This window comes from Anser anser (assembly GCF_964211835.1).
Source record: "Anser anser genome assembly, chromosome: 4".
NCBI classification, from domain to species: domain Eukaryota; kingdom Metazoa; phylum Chordata; class Aves; order Anseriformes; family Anatidae; genus Anser; species Anser anser.
Genome location: NC_139724.1, coordinates 72,658,071 through 72,677,429, shown reverse-complemented (window position 1 = coordinate 72,677,429; position 19,359 = coordinate 72,658,071). Strand labels below are relative to the sequence as shown.

The 19,359-nt window shown below is 51.9% G+C and overlaps 1 protein-coding gene across 5 annotated transcripts in view; it reads left to right on the top strand.

The window, feature by feature from the left end:
- The window catches only part of REEP1 (receptor accessory protein 1), an 83,083-nt gene extending 63,918 nt beyond the window's left edge, over positions 1-19,165 (top strand). For 2 of the 5 annotated variants that reach the window (XM_083835000.1, XM_083834998.1), the window contains exon 7: positions 10,098-12,870. In XM_083835000.1, the coding sequence (XP_083691126.1) occupies positions 10,098-10,249 (152 nt within the window). In that variant the 3' untranslated portion in view covers positions 10,250-12,870. The other 3 variants (XM_083835002.1, XM_083834999.1, XM_083835001.1) reach the window with 3 other exon arrangements.
- The last annotated feature ends 194 nt before the right edge of the window (positions 19,166-19,359 follow it).

Here is a 19,359-nt window from a genome sequence, read left to right as displayed (position 1 = left end):
TTTCTCAGTCGTAGTAGCAGTGCTCTGTCTTGTCACTACCTCCTGAGAAGTTTCTAGACAACCAAAATGTCCCTTTTTATGTTTTCTTTTATTCTAGCCTTTATTTTCCAATCCAGGCATCCGAGGAACTGCATGTGGGTGTGCTGGGATCTTGACGATTCGGGTGCCGTGCCCGTAGCCCTTCTTCTGCCATTTGTTCATTCCGGTGCTCCCGCACTCACCCATTTCCCTGCACCCTCCGTTCCTACCAACCCACTACAATCCTCTGCAAGTGCAGCTCCCAAAGCCACTGAGTTTACAAAGGATCAGTAGCAGGGACAGGAACCCGAAGCGTTATTTTGTCTGGATGTGCTGAGAAGCGCTGAGGTCCGTGGGGTTTGCTCGAGGAAGGAGGCATTGCTAGGCCATAGCCAACCTCGCAGATGGGAAAGCCAAGCACCGCTGTAGCAGTTGTAACCCTTTCTACTTTGAGACTGGCATCTCCGCGCCTGGGAGCGTGTGGGAGCATCACTCACTTCTGCAGGGGTCACAGGCTTTGATGAAGTACATACACGTACTGCCTGCGGCAGTGCTTTTGTAACGTTTCTGAAAACTCCCTTTATTTCTCTCCTGTGGCTCTCAGGGATGCACAAAGGCTGAAGAATCTGTTTTCCATCTAGCACAGGCTCTTAATTTTCTCAGGACGAGAGGTAGCAGTGCCAAGGAGAGATCAGGAGCCTTACGAAAACAAGAAGTGCTGCCCTCAGGCCACGGAGCAGGCCAGCTGAGGTCACTCGAGCCATCCCCTGGTAAAGAGCTATAGGCTTGGGAAGAAATCCTGAAAATGGTGTAGCTGGGCTCCTAAGGCAGCCAGCCCTGCGAATATCAGGAGTTATTTTCTCGTGCTGTCAGGCATCTCTTGGGTCCTGGGGAAGCAGTGCTGCCGCGTGCCCTCCTATATACACTGCCCCGCACTGCTGCCAGCTGCTGGCAGTGACAGAGCTCTGAGCTGACCTAGCGCTGCTGTTCTTGATTTCTTGAGTGTTCACTTTTCTATTTACACGTCTATATTTTTTCTTGTTGGTTAAGCCAGGGACTTGTGGGACCCGCAATACATTAATTCAGCGTTTGATTCAGATAAAAAAATACTTTCTTTTACAGTTTCTATGGGATTATTTTAAACTCAGACCAATTTGCTGATAAACCTCACAGGGGAGCTCCAAAACGACTCTGTTAAGGCACCTTTGGAGAGATGTAGTGTGAAGCCAAGTGGTGAGGAACGGGAAGCTCCTCAAGCCAGCATTGCCACTGAACGGCTGGTACATGCCTCACTTAAAACAATGTGGCAAAGACAAGAGATGGCTCTGTAGGTCAAGATTACAGTTTAGATGAATCCCTATACCCTAAGCACTGGAAAAACAGCCAGATGTGCCGTGGAACTTGGTGTTACTCAGTTCCAGTCCTGTTGCATGACTGTGTTTAAGAGCAGATGCGATATTTAAAGGAAAGTGATTCGGAAGGACAGGGATAGAGAGAGGTCTGCTGCCTTCCCTGCACAGAGGAGACAGCTGAAACTCAGGTTTGTTGGTATGAAAACCCGCTCCCACAGTGAGCGCTAGGAGGGGCTTGGGTTCTGCTTTCACATCTCTCGGGCGTGCTTCCAAGCCCACCGAGAAAACCCTCCTGACACCGGTGGGCTTTGGCTCTGGCCAAAAGCTGGCTGCAGGACCACGCTATACCCTGACTGCATTAAGTAACTGCTTGGCTTGTTTCATTTCCACTGTTGTGATTCTTTATAACGTGACTGGTGCTGGTTAGATTGATTTGTGAATTCCCTTTTGGCAGAAGGGAATCGCTGTGTGAAGAGCTTGGCATTCGGTTAGCAAGGACCACGGGCAGACACAGCAAAGGGTTATTTTTGCCCGGTGAAGAGTGTCTTGTGAGGTCAAGACATAGAATGTGCCAGAGTCTGAGACAAGGGGAATTAGCTCTTCCTTTCCTGTACCTTTTGCTGCTTTTTCAGTAGCTGCATCCACCCCTTGGCCAGGCACCGAAGGCAGCTGTGCTGTTGCTTGAGCAATAGCTGAGATGCTCGGCGAGCTTAACCCGCCGTCTCTGCTGCCTTTTGTGCCGACAGCTGAACCATATTCACACCCATCCCACAGAAAGACCCCGCTCCTCCTCCTCCTCCTCCTCCCTGCACCCAGCCAAAAACCACACGCAGACGACACGAGGAGCAACGTCTGCCTCACCGTGCCTTGAAACACGTGCGTGAAACACGCGCACCTTCCTTCAGCACACGCCGAGGAAACACGGGGGTTGCCCCTCCTGCGTGTAACGGGCCGACCACCTGTCCTCTTGATCTGAGCCCTCACTTTGCTCCTAGCTCAGCGTTTCTCCATTTAGCCTCTTGGCAGCCCGGTGGTAGCCTGTGGTATTTCAGCCTCGATGCATGTTCCAAGCCGTGCTTTTCCTCCGGGCAGAACTGCCCCTTTCGTTTGGGAACTGTAAATGTCGCGTGGCTGCTCGTCATTATAGAGATCTGGGAGCTCCAGAAAAGCGTTTCTGAATATTTTTCAAGGCAATGCTGTTTTTCTGGCAAATGCCCAGGTACAACCCACATACAGATGTGTCTGTATTAACAGTGGGGGCTTTTTGCACTTCATAACGTTGCGTTACTGCCTTGGAGACATCCCGGACAGCGCAGGTAAAACTTGTTCCCTTCTGCTGTGACTTGAGGGGTGGGATGCTGGCCGCAGAGCTCAGTCCCACAGTTGATGCAAACATACGGGGTGGTTGCTGATGTCAGCTGAAACCTCCAGTGTGGGCTGAGCACTGAAGCCAGCCTTTATTTTGGGACAGTCAGGGGGACATCTTCCAGCAAGCACATTTGCACTGCTTGACGGGACATCGGTGTCCAGAGCTGACGCTGCCTGGGCCAGAGTATCACGTCCTCCGAAGGCACTGTATTGCCTGGACCGAGTGCCCTTTCTGCTGAAGCTTACCTCAGGCAGAGATCGTCCTTAGCTGGGGTGATCTCAAAGCAGAAACATGCAGTGTGCCTTCTGACACTCCTCTGTGCAGGAGAGTCAGGGCTTAAGTCCAACTTAAGCTCTAAAGGCTTTGCAGGACAGAGCAGAAGTGTGGGAATATCAGTACTCAGGATATTCCTGGATATCTGTCTCCACTCCCCAGAAAAACTCTAGAAAGATGTATGAGAACAGCCCGTATACATACGTTGTACGAGCTCTCCGAAAATAAATTGTCGTGAAATTGAGATCAGTTACCTTCTATGTAAAATCAGAAGCTAAACTCACAGAAATCAAAAATCAGCAGACTCTATGTAAAATCAGAAGCTAAATCCACTAAAAATCCCTTGAGCTGGCCCAGCCTCCTGTCTTTTGTACAAAGACCACCGACTTCATGGCAGCATCAAGCTAATACGAGCCAGCAGACCTGCTGAAATGATACGACCCAGCTGCTTGCTTCTGCCCCGTACTGTCCTTTCCTTTGGACACGTATGAATCCTGTTTGCATACCCTGACCCCAGTCGGGGATTTGGTGCAGATTAAATGCTGCTTCTTGCTTCCAGGCAGCTCTCGACCTGGGACAGGTCCTCAGACCTGTGAACAGCAGCAGACACCAGCACTGGGGCAGGGAAGGTGGAGGCTGCAGCGGGACTTCTTGCAGCAGCAGTGCTGGCTTGGGCTGGTTTAAAATGTCTGTGGGACCGTGGGGGAGCTGTCAGTGCAGTGCGGGATAATCGGGACCAAAGAAACCACACAAAACTCAGACCTTTTTCCTCCAAAAGCTGCTTTTATCACTTATGTCGCTGTGAGGATTAAAGCGGAGGGCTCAGACTGGACGTGGTTCCTAGGCTGCTTCCTGAGGCAGAAACCAGCCACGAGGTGAAGCTGCAAAGGTCACAAATTTACGACACCTGTGAGTCACCCGCACTGAAGGACACAGAGCAGCTCCCTTGTTACTTGCATTACTGCAATTCCGCTGCAAAGCTCCTCGGTGTGTCCCTGATTTAAGAAGGTCGGGGATCTAGGAATGTGTTTTAAAGGTTGGACCAGATGATCTCAGAGGTCTTTTCCAACCTCAGTGATTCTGTGGTTCTGGGTTCCTTCAGAAGCCATGAGTGACTGCATGAGTGCGTGCGAATGTCCTGCCTCAGCCCACTGAACAAAACATCCAGGCACGCAGCAATACAAGCCCCAGGACTGCACCCTGTGTTTGTCAGCATGCAACCTTATACATTGCTTCTCCACGCTCCCGGTCCCCTCTAGCCAGGAGTTATTTCTGTTTCGTGATGTGAGAGCAGGGCCAGGGTACGCAGTGCCAGCCTCAGCACCCGTTAGCACAGCCTCAGGTGAGCCCCGAGCTTTGTGCTGGCGAAGAGAAACGATCGTCCCCACACAGACAGGAGCCCTGGAGTCCACCTCGGGACTTTCCAGCAGAGGAAGCCACGCTAAGCGTTATCTGAGAGGCAGTGGCTTACCTGGGTGAGTTCCTAACGCTCAGCTCCTCTTTCAGTGTGCACGTGTTGCTCGGTGTGCCGACTCCTCAGAGGTGAGTGCCGGATTCCCTGCGCCCCGATACCCACGCGTCCCTTCTGGGCATGGCCGCGTTCCCCAGCCTGGCTTGCTCCTGCTGCCCCTACTCACCGCGTGTCCTAACACCAGGGAGTGAGCGAGGGGAAGGCCAGGCCGCGAGCCACTGTGTGAGCCGTGTGTGCGCTGATGGCAATACTGCGGTGCTGCTCACCTTACTGACCCGGGGTACCCAAAGGAGCGTTTCCCTGGAGAAAACCCTCCCTCCTTTCTCTTCTGGAGGCTGTTCCGCTGTCCTCGCTGCACCGGTGTCACTCCCCCACCTCATAGCATCAGTCAGACTAGTGCAAAACCACGGGGAACTCAGCAAGAGCATCCCTCCCTCGGCCCCAGCCCTGTCGTGCTCTGTCCCTGAAGGCTTGGCACACGTTATTGGCAGGACATTTGTGTTTGGGGCAGGCAGGATAAATGGCAAAGCCTAGAAGCAGGCCCTGGTATGATGAAATACACTTGAACGGACTCTCCCTGCTTCGGTTTGTGCTAGAGATGTTTTTGTAAAACGTCCCGCACTGCTCACGTTTATAAACTTAGGGGCGTAGCAGACAGCTCGGCTGCTGGTGGTCTTCTCAGCACTGTGGCAGCCAGCGAGGCTGTGAAGGGCCGAGCCGCAGCCCCTCTGCGTTCTGTCCCCACGGCAGATGAAAGGAGAGGGAGGCCTCTGCTGTGGGCATGCCGGAGGATGGGGCTGCCAAGCACATTGTCCGGGAAGGAAGAAGAAACCCAGACGGGCAGCGTCTCGGTGGTGGAAACAGACTTTGGTAATCCCTGCGCACCTCAGCTCATGTGCTTCTTGTTTGCTGTGCACGCTGCGGGCAGCCCGGGGCCTGAAGGCAGCCCGGGGACTGAAGGATCGCGGGGCTGCCACCGTGCTGCAGCCGCTGCTGTCCGTGACAAGGCAGTGTCACTCCCAGAGCGGCCGGCTGTGCCGCGCAGCATCGTGCAGCGGTGATGTCTGGCGATCCCAGCCCGACCCTCTGTCTCCTCGCACACCGTGTAGGTGGCGAGCCGAGCCCTGCGCCTGGGTTGTCACCCTCCCTGTTCTCCTTTTCCAACTCTGCACTAGCACATCGAGTGTGCCACTGTGCAGGAGAACGAAGCCCGTTTAAAGCTGCATCTGCTTACGCAAACCTGAAACACTTGGATTCACAGTACATTTTTATTAGCACCCTTCTAATCTGAGCCTAAACCGATTTTATGGATTTGCCTCTTTAGGGGGTATTTATAAAAGAATCGTTGAATCCCTAAGTGCTTAATCAGCACGAATTAATCTCAGGGAAGTCATTCAATGATGCTACAGCGGTAATTAGCCCAGTGTGTTTACGAATCGGGCCCAAAGTCATGTTGGTCTGGTTTAAATTGAGTGCTCTGTCTTTCAGATTGGCCTGCCTTTGTTTTTTTTTCCTTGACATAATGCAGTCGCTCAGGCCGTGTCAATAGCAATGCGCCGAGGCTCCATCTCCGAGGGTTCATTCTGCCTGCACGGGCTGCCCGCTCTCTGTCTCCAGGGCGATGGAAGCATTAATGCACTCAGACAAAGGCCTGCCATCGCCAGTGCTCCTTTGTCAGGGCAGCTTTGGTCGCTCGGGGACGGCTCCCTGGCTACGTAATGTGAACGTTTTTCCTCAAAGCCGAAAAGAAGGAAGGTGAAGAAAGAAGCCGAGTTTGCTTAGCCAGGACTGAATCGTTCTGCGCTGTTGGCTCGGATCTTCCCTTGGTTCAAACCTTTGTGTGGCCACTTTCAGGACGCAAACTTTACAAGTACTCGTTGCCAAAGAGTTTATAATCTGAGCGGGCAGATAGTCAGGCCTTACATCAAGCAGGATATTAGAGGCTGTCGTAGGGCCGTCAGGCGGCCTTCTTGGCAGGAGCAGTTCCCTCAGTGCTCTTGCAGGTGGAACGGAATTGTTTCTCTTGCTGCCTGACTCACGAAAACCCCACAGCTCTTAGGAGAGCACAGAAGTCCGCCCACCCAGCTCCTAGGTAATATCCTGAGAGAGGCACCGACGTGTTAACAACAGCTTGGGCCAAAGCCCGGCGGTGTCCTGAGGCTGTGGCCCCCGGGTGCCGTGCAGCGGCTGGAGACCAGGCTGAGTGCGGCACGAGGTGTGGGAACAGATCTGTCCCTGTCACGGTGGGCTCCTCTGCTGCTGAAGCTGTTTGCTTCACCAGAGAGGAGCTTTTCGGTGCCCAGCCGGCTCACCACAGCTGGTCTGCACGTGACGAGGTATCGACACAGCTCAGGACCTTCATCTTCCGCTCTGGTGCCTTCACGAAACACAAGCGTGTTCCTCTGGGCGTCCTCCCACATCTTCTTGACAGCTTCTGTATCAGCTCCTCTTGCTCTTGTTCGGCACCTTGTTCAAAAACCTTGTTCCAAGCTCCTCCCAAGCCTTTACCCACGTTTCTGACGAATCCCTTCTACGTCCAAGGCCTGTGGAAAGCCAGCCCGCAGCCCTCAGGAACAGCAAGGCAATTCCCTGAGTGCCTGCTTTCCCCTTCGGGGAGGGCAGGGTGAAAATCTCCAGGGATGCCTGTTTGTCTTTTGGCAGTGCCTGGTGAATGCTTAAGTGCTGGGCAACGTCCAGCAAGCCTGCTTGGGCCTTGCGTTTCAGAAATAACAAGTTTTCCAGTCAGCGCTGTGATCGCAACTAACTCAGGTGCTGCTGGGGACAGCTTCCTTGGCATGGCTGAGAGGGGGGAACGGTTTTAGTCTTTGTAGAGAGTAAAGGTATTTAAAATCCGTTGTATATCAGGAAAACCGTGGCTGCATGTGTCCGAGGGGGGATTTAATACTGGAATGCTGATCAGGTGCCTCAGGCGTTGTAAGAGACGTGCAGGGTCTTCAGAGGTGACCAACGGGAGTGTTTTGGGGACGTGCACCGCAGGGCTGTGCTCCGTGTCAGCCACCGATACCGTAACGCACACCTTCGACGCTACAGACTGACAGCCAGCCTAGCCTAGGCGTTGCCAGCCCTACACAAGGCGTTGCAGCAGAAAGCCAGCCCCGGAGCCTTCCCAGTAAAATAACGTGGGATCTTCTCCTGCACCGTCACCCTGCAGGCAAGGTGACAGAGCGCACACGGCCAGCTGGCCCGTAGGACGTTCACTTAATCGTGTTTTAAACCAGCCACCTTACCGCTGTATCAGATGTGCCCAGCCCCTTCTTCGTGGTGTGCTGCTGTTCTTAAAAACAAATCGACTTTTCACCAGGGGAGCTGTTTGTGTGTCCCTGAACAAAACCATTTAAATGGTCTGGGTGAGTTCATTCTTGTTCGTAGCTAGTTTTACTTCCAGCTCTCGCGCTGGGGATTTACAGATTTTTTTTTTAACCTTTCTTTCACTGAGCTTAAAGACCAAGCAACTGCTTTCCATTGCTCCAGGCATTTTATTCCTCAAAATTTCCCTTTTAAATGCTGAATCGATTTTTTACAGGCGTGATTTGTGTCAATTTGCACCAGTACCTCTGAATGGCAGTTTGGGAGTTTCTCTGGTATTTAAAAATATTTTAATATTTATGTTAGTAATTTCAGGGCAGGAAACATTTCCATAGAAAATCAGTAGGCTCTTCAAGTACATTTGCATTTTAGCAACCAAGTTCAAACATTCCTGGCTGTTTAATAACCTCCAGTTCAACCACAGATGTTATGAAAGCAAAGGTGAAGATTTCTGTGCTCTGAACCAATGTTCCTTCCCCTTTTACACCCAAATGCTTTCCCCTAACAGTTTATTCTTTCCTTTTCTCTATGTAAATATTATGGGACTCGGATGTAAGTGTTACAGATTGCATGGGTTTTCTTCTGAGGTGTCTGGAATAGCCTAGCACTTAACAACCTAATCACTTGTGGGATGTGTTTTCGTTAACCGGTGACTTTGTTGACGATGCGATTGGACTGGTTTGCTTTGGTTGCACTTGACTTCAGCTTCGGAAAGTTGAGCTCCTGTCTGCCCCCGTTTTGTGGCTGGTCGAGTTGGCTGCTTCTAATTTCTTGGTTTGGCAATGAGAAGTGTTGGGGAAGGACGTGACTTGGGTCAATGCCTTTTGGAAATGATGGCAAATTTGTCTTTGTTTCAGGGAAACGAAGCTGATCACCAGTGTACAATAAATATCCGCTCTCTTGCTCTTACTAAGTGCTGTGCAAAGCTCCTTACATGAAGGATCCCCCAGAAAGGCTTAGCTTTGGAGTGACTTCGTCTTCCTTTCCAATAATACACCACCTTGTTCCTGCTGCTGTAGTGGCTGTGGTTTGTCCGAGTGCCCCGAGGACTTACAGTGATGGGAGCAAGAAGTATTACCTAGGAAAATAAAGAGGGTCCACCTCTCAAAAGCATTGGGGAGCCTGATTCCCACTGTATTTCCGTGTCCAAACATTTCAGTGTCCAGATATTTATTTATCAAAGTCCTTCGCTCATCTGGAGCTAGTGGGCAAGGCCCTGACCTCTGTTACACTCGTGTAAACCCACAGGAGGTGATCCGTAGCCACACGGCAGCACCGGTCAGAGCCTAGTCAATAACAGAGCAAGTGCTGGCAAAGCAGCCTGCTGCAGAATCATTGTGTTGTGCTGGAAGGGTTTTGCCAGGGAGATTTTTCAGCCCATGTGGAATCACCGAGAGTAACGATGACGAAGATCTGGCCCCACGTTTCCTTGCCCATGCAGGGTTGCTCCCTGTGGTGCATTTAATAGCTTTGATCCCACCTCTGCAAATTGCTCAGGCATCTACTCCAGCTTGCAATATGCCCAACTTCAGGACTTCCCACCCAACGTGTTGCTTATATTACATGGGTTCCCTTGGAAGGAATTAGGACAGGGTGATAGGAACTGGAATTAAGGGCTCTTTAGACTGTATACAGTCAGGTTTTGCCTTGCCTTAGAGAGGAGAGGAGTATAATCTGGTCTGGATGCCGAAAAGACATGTTTGCAGGAGGCAGCAGCAGCTTCAGCCTGGGACAGCAGCGGTTTTCCCATCTCTGCAATGATTCTGCTCCTCCCCGCAGAGGTGTGGAGGCAGAAACGTGGGAGGTGAAGGCACCCCAAAGGTACTGGGCTCTGAGGTGGGCAGTGAGAGCCTCCTGAAGGCGACCGAGCCAGGGGAGGCCCTCGGACTTACCCAGCCCCCTCCTGGCTGTGAAGCACTGCCTGGAGCAGCACACGCTGCTGGCTCGGCCACTCTGGGGACGTCTGATGGTGGCCTGAGGCCCCAAAGCCTCAGATCCTGGAGACAGCTCTTAGAAACACCCAGGAGCTGACTCGAGGCCAGGCGCTGCCCTCGAGAAGCTTGTGCCAGCCCTGACAGCGTTTTGCTCTTTGATCTGCCCCTTCTCCAGAGCCAAACCTCGGTGGCCCAGACCCCATCTGTTCACTGTAAGCCTCCTTCCCCGCTAATTCCTCACATCTGCTCGGTGTTCTGGTTCATTCCCCGCCTTACTCCCGTTTTCTCCTCCTGCAGAGGGCTCACTCTTGGTGTAGCAGTTAGTTTTCATCCTGTAATTGCCCCATTTGCAGACAACCAACATCAGAGCTGGCCCCTGCTCCGCAGCCCTTCTGAGACGAGTTGCTCCCATCCCACAGCAGCGCGATGCTCCCACAACCACGGGACAAAGTCTGGCGCCCCAGCTCAGTACGAGGTAGGGATTCCTGCAGTAGTGATGTCCTGAGCCAGGACGGGCAGGGGATCCTCCCTTCTCCCCCCAGCTCCCGGGGGATGCCTGCACTCAAGATCTGCTCCCACCGGCGCTCAGAAGCTTTCACTCTTCCAGGTCAGTGAGGCTGAAGCAAAACTGGTTCCCACGTGGGTGTGTTTTGGTGCCTCATTCCCAGTGACATGGAGCAGGGGAGAAGAGGGCCTCCGCCCAGCTTCCAGGGGACTTTGGGAACCTCTCTGCTGTGGGGTCAAAGCAGCGTGTGCCAGCCTGGGGACTGAGCTCTCCCCCAGGCTTCAAAGAACAGCTCCAGGCCAGGGACGTGGTGCTCGGGGTGCTGGGGGGAGTGGAGGAGCCCACGGGAGCGCTGCGCGTCTGCCCTGCTGCTCGGGGAGGCACGACACAGCTGGCAGCGCTTCCTGGACGTCTTTGTGACCCAGCACCCAGTCCAGGAGAAAAAAGTAATGGGGAAGCAGTGTAGGCTGGAAAGCGTGGGGCTCCCGGGAGCGTTATCAGGGCGACGCTTCCCTCTGTCTCCTTTGGCGGCGAGTGGCTGACAGCAGGAGAAAGGCAGCAGAGCACCTCTGCCTGATCCTCTGTGCTCCTGCTTCAGCAGCTGGTGTCTCCACAGGGAAGCTCTACTTCTGGTTCCCCAGCATCCTCTGGCCTGTTCCCTTTTCCCCTTATCTCCCCGCAGCGGCACAGGGCTGGGTGGGTGTTGGGGGTGCCTCAGGGAGGCACTTTGAAGAAGTCCCGGCCCATTTTTTGGCACCAGCCTGCCCGGAGTCCAGCCTGCAGTCTGTATCTGAGGGAGCTCTGGGGAGGTGACACATGGACTGGTGTCGGGGCAGCGCTTGGCCTACAGGCTGCAGATCTGGGCACGCTTGGTTCAGGCTGTGTCCAAGCTCTGAACAAACAGCTTTTAAAACAAGCTTGACTCCTTTTGTCCTCGGCGTACAGAGGCACCAAGGGCCATCTCCTGCACCCAAGATGACCTAAGCTAGGCTCCTCCTGGATGTCTCACTTCCCAAGTGGAAGGATAGAACTGGAAATGAAATAGAATGTCCCTGGACTGTTTTGCCAAGTGATTTAAAGAACATTTAGTATTATCCTTACAGTCCTATACAGAAAAAAATAAAAATTCAGCATCATCCCAGGCCTCTCTGCAGTGCGACTGTCAGCATTTTCGGTACCGCTGGGATAAAAGTCAAATTCCAGCTCTTCTGAGAACCTGTGTCGGTGTGTCCCAGCCTGCCCACGGGAGTGGTGGTAAAGGGGAAGAGACACAGGGGCAGCAGCCAGAGGACGGCGTGCACTGCTCTCCTGCAGCATCCGTACCCCGAGCTGAGATCTCATCTCACAGGCTCTCAGACTTGAGTCTGGCACTGGCGAGAGCCCCGGTCACCTGCTTGTGAACGCGGTGCTGCTGCAGCCAGGTCGCTTCCCCTCGTCTCTCCATAACCTGGCTGAAAGAGCTTTTTGGTTACTCATTTATGTGGTGCTTTAAGGATCTGAACAGATTAACAGTGATCAGACATTTAGGAATCCTTTTGCTGAAGTCTTTGGTCCAGCAGAGTCTTGCAGCGAGGCTGAGACAAGAAGTACATTATTTCTGTGAGACAAGAAGGACATCATTTCTATGTATGCTTGTAGCACAGTCTAGTCAGAGACCCAGCAATTGTGATTCATGTCGTCTAAGCACCAAACACTTCCACTCCTGCCATATTTTAGAATAAAAAAAAAAAGTGTGACTGTCAGTTAAACCAAGAAAGCTCCAGCCCTGCTGGGAAGAAACTGCCCGCAGAGATGCAGGGAGCTTGGTCGCGCTGGGTGTCCCTTTTATAGCTCGTGCTTTGGACTGGCCGCTGAAAATACCGTCTTTTTTCACTGCCTGGATTTGAGGCAGCAAATGCATCGTCCAAATGACCAGCCCCGCAAAGATCATGTTGTAAATCACAAGGGTGAGAACAGCCACGCAGGTGTTAGTGAGCTGTAGTCATGGTCCCGCACTCTGCCTGCAGATCCATCAATGGTAGCAGGCTGTAGGGTTTGCTGTAGTGACAGGAGAGGACTTTTCCCCACTGGTCTTGTAACAACACAACCTACTGAGAGCCCCTTCAACGCCCGTTGAAGTTTTTGGCTAACTTCAGTGGATCTTAGCCTGGGCTCTTGGCTGGAGCTCTCCCAGCCTCCAGTCAGTTATGGCTGCTGCACTTGCTGCACCCCAGGGAGCTGTCTCCAGGCTGCCCGCAGGGCTTCAGCACTCACTTGGTGTCTTCCAGCGGACGCTCCTTCTAGAAACGGCACCTGTAGGAACGACGGATGGAATCAGCAATTCAAGAAATCAATTATTTCATTTATCCCTGAGCCAAACAACCAAATTTCTTTCTAGAGTCAACCTCCAGAAAATCAGAGACCGTGAATTTAGCCTAAATTCCACATAAATAGTCCATATAGAGCTTATAATGGCTTTGCAAATGAGGTCATTTTGATTTCTAACCCCACAGCTGCTGTTACTGGCGTGTGAAGTGTGAACTTTTCTATTAATCCCTGGAAGATGCATGGCTTTGCAGTGAGCTGGGGTTTGGTGGGGCGTGAATCAAACCGTCACTGATCTTCCTCGTCCTTTGTCTTCACGTTTAGCCCATAAACGGCCACGTTAAATAGATGTGAACGATAAATATGAAAAGCCGCGGCAGGCAAACTGTGAAACGAGAGGCTCTGTGTTCTCAGATGATGAGGAGAACGATTTGTTGGATTGCGCATCCATGAACAAAAGGCCCAAAAAGAAGGATCGGCCCCTTGAGGTACTGCCTGCTGCCAAGGTTCCTCCTTCTGTGAAGTTCTTTGAATATCTGAATGAACATCTTTCTTTGGTCTAAAAAGAGAGTCCCAAAGCAATACATGTCCAGTCTTTCAGGGGTGAGTCTTGCGGGGGGAACACTCAGTTTCCTACGTGTGGATTCCCTGATAGAAGCTTGAATCCACACCTGTGGAAATAATGATTACACAAGGCTTCGCAGTTAGATTTTGAAGTGCAAAACTTGGATCTAGCTCTGAACCATGTCATAATATGAAGGTATTTTGGTGAGAGGATGTGGATATCAACCACTCATTTTTCCTATCTGTAGAGGAATTATTATTTTCGTCCCTGAGACAAGGTACTGGGGGTGAGAACTGCCAGCACCCACGGCCAGGGAGCTCCCAGTTCAGAGCCCGCTCCCTCTTGCTTGAGTATGCACCTGGCCAACCCCACCAAAACCAGTGACTTCAGGATTTCAACAGCTTTTGAATCAGGCCTGGTATTAACAAATACGGTTTGTTAATGCCCTGGGCGGGGGGGAACGGAGCCACGCCTGCAGCCCTGATGTAGCGCTGGGATTTGAGCCAGATCTCCACCGTGGGGGAGGTGGTCTGGTCCCCCCTCCCCCGGGGTGGTTTGGCTAGCAGTCACACCTCCTCCTGGTGGGATGCTGTAGACTCAGAGACTCACTTAGGTTGGAAACGATCAGTAAGATGCTCAGATCCACCCATTAATCCAGCACTGCCAAGTCTACCACCAAACCAGGTCCGTAAGCACCACATCGTGTAAATACCTCTGGGGGCGGTGACTCAGCCACTTCCCTGGGCAGCCTGTTCCAATGCCTCACGACCCTTTCAGTAAAGAGATTTTTTTTTTTCTTCCTCATTTCCAACCTGAACCTCCCCTGGTACAACTTGAGGCCATTCCCTCTCGTCCTGTCACTGGTTACCTGTGAGAAGAGGCCAACCCCCAGCTCCCCACATTTCCTCTCAGGCAGTTGCAGAGAGCAATGAGGCCTCCCCTGAGCTTCCTCTTCTCCAGACCAAACTTCTCCAGACCCAGGCGCAGGACCCTGCTCCGCTCTGACCGTGAGAAGGCGCAGCCTCGGGAGCTGCTCTCCCAGCTGCCAGGCGGCCTGCCAGGGGAGGCAGAGCTCCTCGTTCCTGATTTAGGATATTTACTGGGCAGCTGATGGCTGCTTTGCTGTAAGAGCGGGCTGGCTTCCCAAAGAAGCCCTCTTCCAAGCTGCAGGAGGTACTGCTCGAGCTGTCGGGCTGCGTCGCAGGGCTCCTGCTTTACAGATGGAGACTGAGGCAGCAGCTCAGGGCCTGGGTGGATCTGTGGCTGTGGCAGGATCCCTGACGGCTGCGCACAGCAGCTTCCTTCCCCAGCTCTGCTCTGCCGGCCGTGCCTTGCTGGGTACAGCCAGCCCACCCTGGTCCCCGGTGCTTCTCGGGGCTTGGGGTAAAATTTCAGAGAAGCTGTGCTCCTCTGCAGCACCTGGTAACCGTTTCTTTCTGTGAATCTGACGAGACCCAGGGCCAAGCCAAAGCTTTTCAGAGAGAATTACGCAATGCAAACGAATATTTTTGTTGTTTGCTTTCTTTTCTAACCAATTTCTGTCTCAGTCAGTTCGGTCTGGGGAACGGGGCTAATCAGAGGAAGCCGATTTCATGGGGTTGGTCTGGCTCCTCTGGGGCGTTCGGCGGCTCTTGTGGGCACTTGGCCTGGGAGTCTGTCCGTGCAGCTCCACGCTTGAGCCTGCTGCTCAATTTTTTTAAAGCCCTCCGCATGAGCTGGCTGCAAGGCACAATTGCAGCAGTCCTCCTCCAGAACGATGTCAGCGGAGCGTGCCTGCGGCCTCCCCAGCAAGAAGCGGATCTTTGGCAAGCGCTCTGCCTGGTGGGAGGGAGAGGCGCAGCGTGTTCCACCTCGGGGACCCTCCGTGCTTCGCGGTGCCCCGAGGAGCTGTGCCCCCAGAGGGGCTGGACGGAGCAAGGTGGGTGGGAAACACCAGAGCGGGCTTCCTACCAGCGCTTTGCTCTCTGGATCCAGTGGCTGCAGGAATTTGCACCGATTTAACCTGGTTGCTTTGACCACTGTGTGACTGGCGAGCTTTAGCCATGCCTTTAACCAGGTGCCAGAGGTGCCAGGTGTTGGTTTGACTCGGGTAAGGGTCTACAAAGGTTTTCTGAAAGGGTTTAGTCCTCAGCTGGTGCTTCATTATTGAACTTCAGGGCTGAGATGTGCCTCTCTCTTTCTTCATGCCTGAAACAGGATCGTTACCGCAGAGGTGCCACAAAGACAGGTGAGTTTTAAGGCAAGAAAACGACATTTCCTAACGTGCCGATGATGATTTCTCTCGCCTCTCTGCAGGCACCGCCTAGGACCCTTAGACCTCGCTTCAGGAAGAAAAGTACCTCGTCCTCTGCCACTGAAACAATGTGAGTGCAACGAGCCAATAGCACCAAGATCCACAGAATGTCTCTCTTCTGCCTTAAAGAGCTACTCGATAATAACGTAGGAAACAGCAGCGGGATGGATGTGCTTCGATGTACAGCGTTGTAGACATGGCCTTTCTCTCTCCTCTCTCTGTACCCTGTTCCATGCTTCTCGCGTTTGTCGGTGACGTGGTTAGGCCAGCCTGACAGAGCCCTGCAGATTCAGAGCCCTCGCTTTGTTTGCAGAGTCCCCCCCACTCGTGCTAACCCTGTCGGGCTGTACATTTACACCCCTCACTTGTGTCTGCATAGCTCTGGCCCTGTGAATGCACAGCGAAGGCGAAAATAATCAGTTGCTCATGATGATGCATCGACAGTGTATTTATTTGTGGCTTTATCATTAAGGAAGTGGGTTTGCAGGAGCCATGGATTTCTCTTCCCTCCCTTCCTCCTCAAGGCAGCGGCGATGTAACAAGTATCTCGGTGTTCTGGCTGTTCAAAATGCCCAGGACTCGTTAGGGAAGGCTGAGCTGCGATGCCGTTTCTCTTCCTGCAAGTAGGTCACTTGTATTTTGAGCCAACCATTGCGCTAAAGAGACAGAACTTAGAGAGGACGAGGAAGAGAGGTGCAAGATGAATGGTTTCAACAAGGTAAGGAAAGGGGAGTCTTAATTTTGATCAGCCTGAGCCAGGAGAGTATTGTGTGGAGGACGACGGAGCGTATTGCTTGTGGCAAATGTTCCACCGACAGTTCTGAAGCGTGAGCGAGGCAGTCGTGTGCTAGCTGTGGCAACACGCATTAGAATCGCTTTAGCGACTTGCTTCCGGGGGAAAACGAACCCCTCTCCCCTGCAGGTAACGGCACCGGCGTTCTGCTCTCCTGGTGGGGTGCTGGAGTTTCGCTTACACGAGCAGAGCAGGGCGCCGGGGCCGAGCTGCTTTTGGAGTTCCGCCTGTAGCGTGGGGTTTGGGTAGAGCCGCAGGACCCAGGCGGCGCGCTGTGTTTGTATCCATATATACATGAGACGTGTACAAGAAGAGGAAGACGTCGTAGGGTTTGTGTGTTTGTGCTTCGAGTTGGTGTCTCTTGTAAGTGTTCCGCATGTGAAATTCACACACCAGTTAAGTGCGTGGCCCTTTGTGTTTGCTCTCGGACCTAGCTCCTAGACTAGACGAAACGTTTAGCGTTACCTAGAACTGCCCTCACTGACGGATCCGTGCGCAGCCCGGACCACGAGTAGGACTATGTGGCTAGTGCAGGCGCAGCCCAGGATGCCAACAGCCGGTCGGAGTGCGGCAGGCTCAGAGAGAAAGCTGACGTGGCCTTTACAGCCTTTTCTCTGCTGGATGTGCATCGATATCCCGGCTGTCCCTGCCTGACGCAGCCTCGAGCTTTCCCCCAGAGCTTCCTAGGTATGTGGGGAAGAGAAAAACGGGCTACGTGCGCGCACAAATATTTTTCTGACCCGGCTAGGAAGTGGGGAAAGCAAGTAGGTGCTTCCTGAGTCTGCCACAATATCTGGCCCCATTGCCGGAGAATTTTATTTCCTTTACACGTGCTAATTAATCATGTTTTGCAATGGGCAAGGAGGAAGAAGTCCTCGGAAAGTAAATTGTAAAAAACCCCACAGTCCTAAATAGCAGTTACAGAAGAGTCAGTCCTTATAATGTAGTCAGCAAATGCTTTGAGGAGCTCAGCTTGTGTGTTTTATTTTTAAGCAGCTTTGGAGTTTGATTTATTTTGGCAAGCATTAAAAAGAAAGAGAAGAACTGCCTGCAGTGTTAGCAGAAATAAAATCCTGTTGCAAGCAAGCTACGTTTCCCTGCGATGCAATAGGCTGCCATAAGATAAAAAGCTGACAAGTTTGCACTCAATTATGCCAAAAAAACCAAACCATAGAGCTACACAGCATTTGACAAATTCTGTTCTCAGACACGCTGCATTAACATTGATTCTCACTGAAAATATTAATTGTGTCTAATCTGCTGTTTTATTGTAAACTTGACTGTTTAGATTTTCTTAAGTGCTGAGGTGAAATCGTTGACAAGGGAGTTGCCTTATATCTCTCAAAACATTCACTGTATAAAGGAGAAAAATAAACCTTTTCGTATGTCTGGCAAAAAAAATAATGTATTAAATTATCAACTGAGCTGTATATTTGTGTATAGATAGACGAGAAATGTGAACGCCTCACCACGTCCACGTAGTGCCGTAGCGTTCTGTACCCAGGAGACCCGTCGCGTGCTTTTGATTTCTCCTCGTCCCGCACAGGTTGTTTGCAGGTGTTGCCCCAGGTCTGTCCTTTCACCCTTCGGCTATTTACGTTTATTTCAAATAAACACCAGACATGAAGTCCTTTGTCCAGCTTTTCTTTGGAGCCTGTGCGAGAGGAAGGAGCCTGATTCAGTAAGCGGCCTTCCCGCACCGATGCTGACCCCTCGTGGCAAACAGTTTGCAGGACGTGGCCAAACAGATGCAGAGGTGGAGGCTCCTTGGGCACGTGTAGGTGAGCCGCAGTTCTCAGCTTGCCCCTCCCAGGACATGCCCCCAGCCCTGTTACGGCTTTGTCTCCCTCCTCTGGGTGCTTTCAAGGCCCTTAACGTCCCTTTTATATTGCGGAGCCCAGAACAGCCCGCAACGTTCAAGGGGAGGCTGCCCCAACGCTGCTGGTGAGCAGCCGGCCCTCGGAAACCCGGCCTCTAGAGCTTGCAGCCTTTAGCCAGCACAAGGCTCAAGCGTAACGTGCGTTATTTTAAGTGAAATTGGGGCTGAAGGGAAACTGCATCTGATCTGTGGTAAATGGGGCTGTAATTACTTCACGGATTCACCATAAATTCACCTCAGCTATGAAGACATGAGGTTCAGAGCAGCCCAGTGCCATCCTGTGCCTCTGTTCTTGGCACAGCAGCATCAGTGCAGTTACAGTGGTTGCCAACTACTGAATCAGGATCACATCAACTACAGGGACTTCATGTTTGTCGCTGTAACCGCAGAACAACCCCCCGCTAATCTAAATTGTGTAGGCGCAAACCCAGCACGGAAGGAAAATCGGGTTATTTATTGCTAGTGAGAGGGAGAAAGCTGCTGGAAGGGATACAGTGCTCCTCAGCCTCGTGTAAACAACCTGCTGCCTCCCACTGCTCCCTGAACTCCGTGTTCCCGCGTAACGAAGCCCTTGTACTCGTGACAGAGCGCTCGTTAATCACAGTCTCCTTCCTGCTGTTTGTTTCGGGTACCTGTTACGCATCTGGCATCGTACTTGAAGTAGAGAACACGGTGTCGGGCTTTGCGTTTATCCAAACTAAGTAAGGATCATCCCTGTGCACCCCATGTGATTTCTTTGCTGCGACCAGCAGAAAAGCCCTGTGCTGAAATGGTCCAGCCGACGCCTCCCGAGAACGGCCGTCACGGTTCCAAAGGCTGACGTTTTGCTGGTTTTGTTACACTGCTCGATATACATCTGGAATAAAGTCTTAATCTTTTCTTTAAGAAAAATAAAGAAGACAACATCCTTAGTCTGTTCAATGTATCTGGCAGGCCAGAATAATTACTTTGACTGCTGTATGATTTTTATCTCGATTCTGGCTGACTGTATATAGATGTATTCACTAAGTGCTGCATGTACTTCAGAACTTTTCTGTATGATGAACTGGAAAAAAAATACAGCTACTGAACACTCTGCGTAACCAGTGAATTCATTGAAATCTACAGCCTCGTGTAGCCAGCCATCTCCTGCTGTGCAGGTGGCTCTGGAGCTGACAAACAGGGAGCACCTAATTAATAAGGGGTTAATTATTAGGAAATGTTTCGAAGCAACTGTATTTCACACACTTGCTGAAGTTACCAGCTTTATAGAGAAAGCTTCCTTACTGAAACCAGA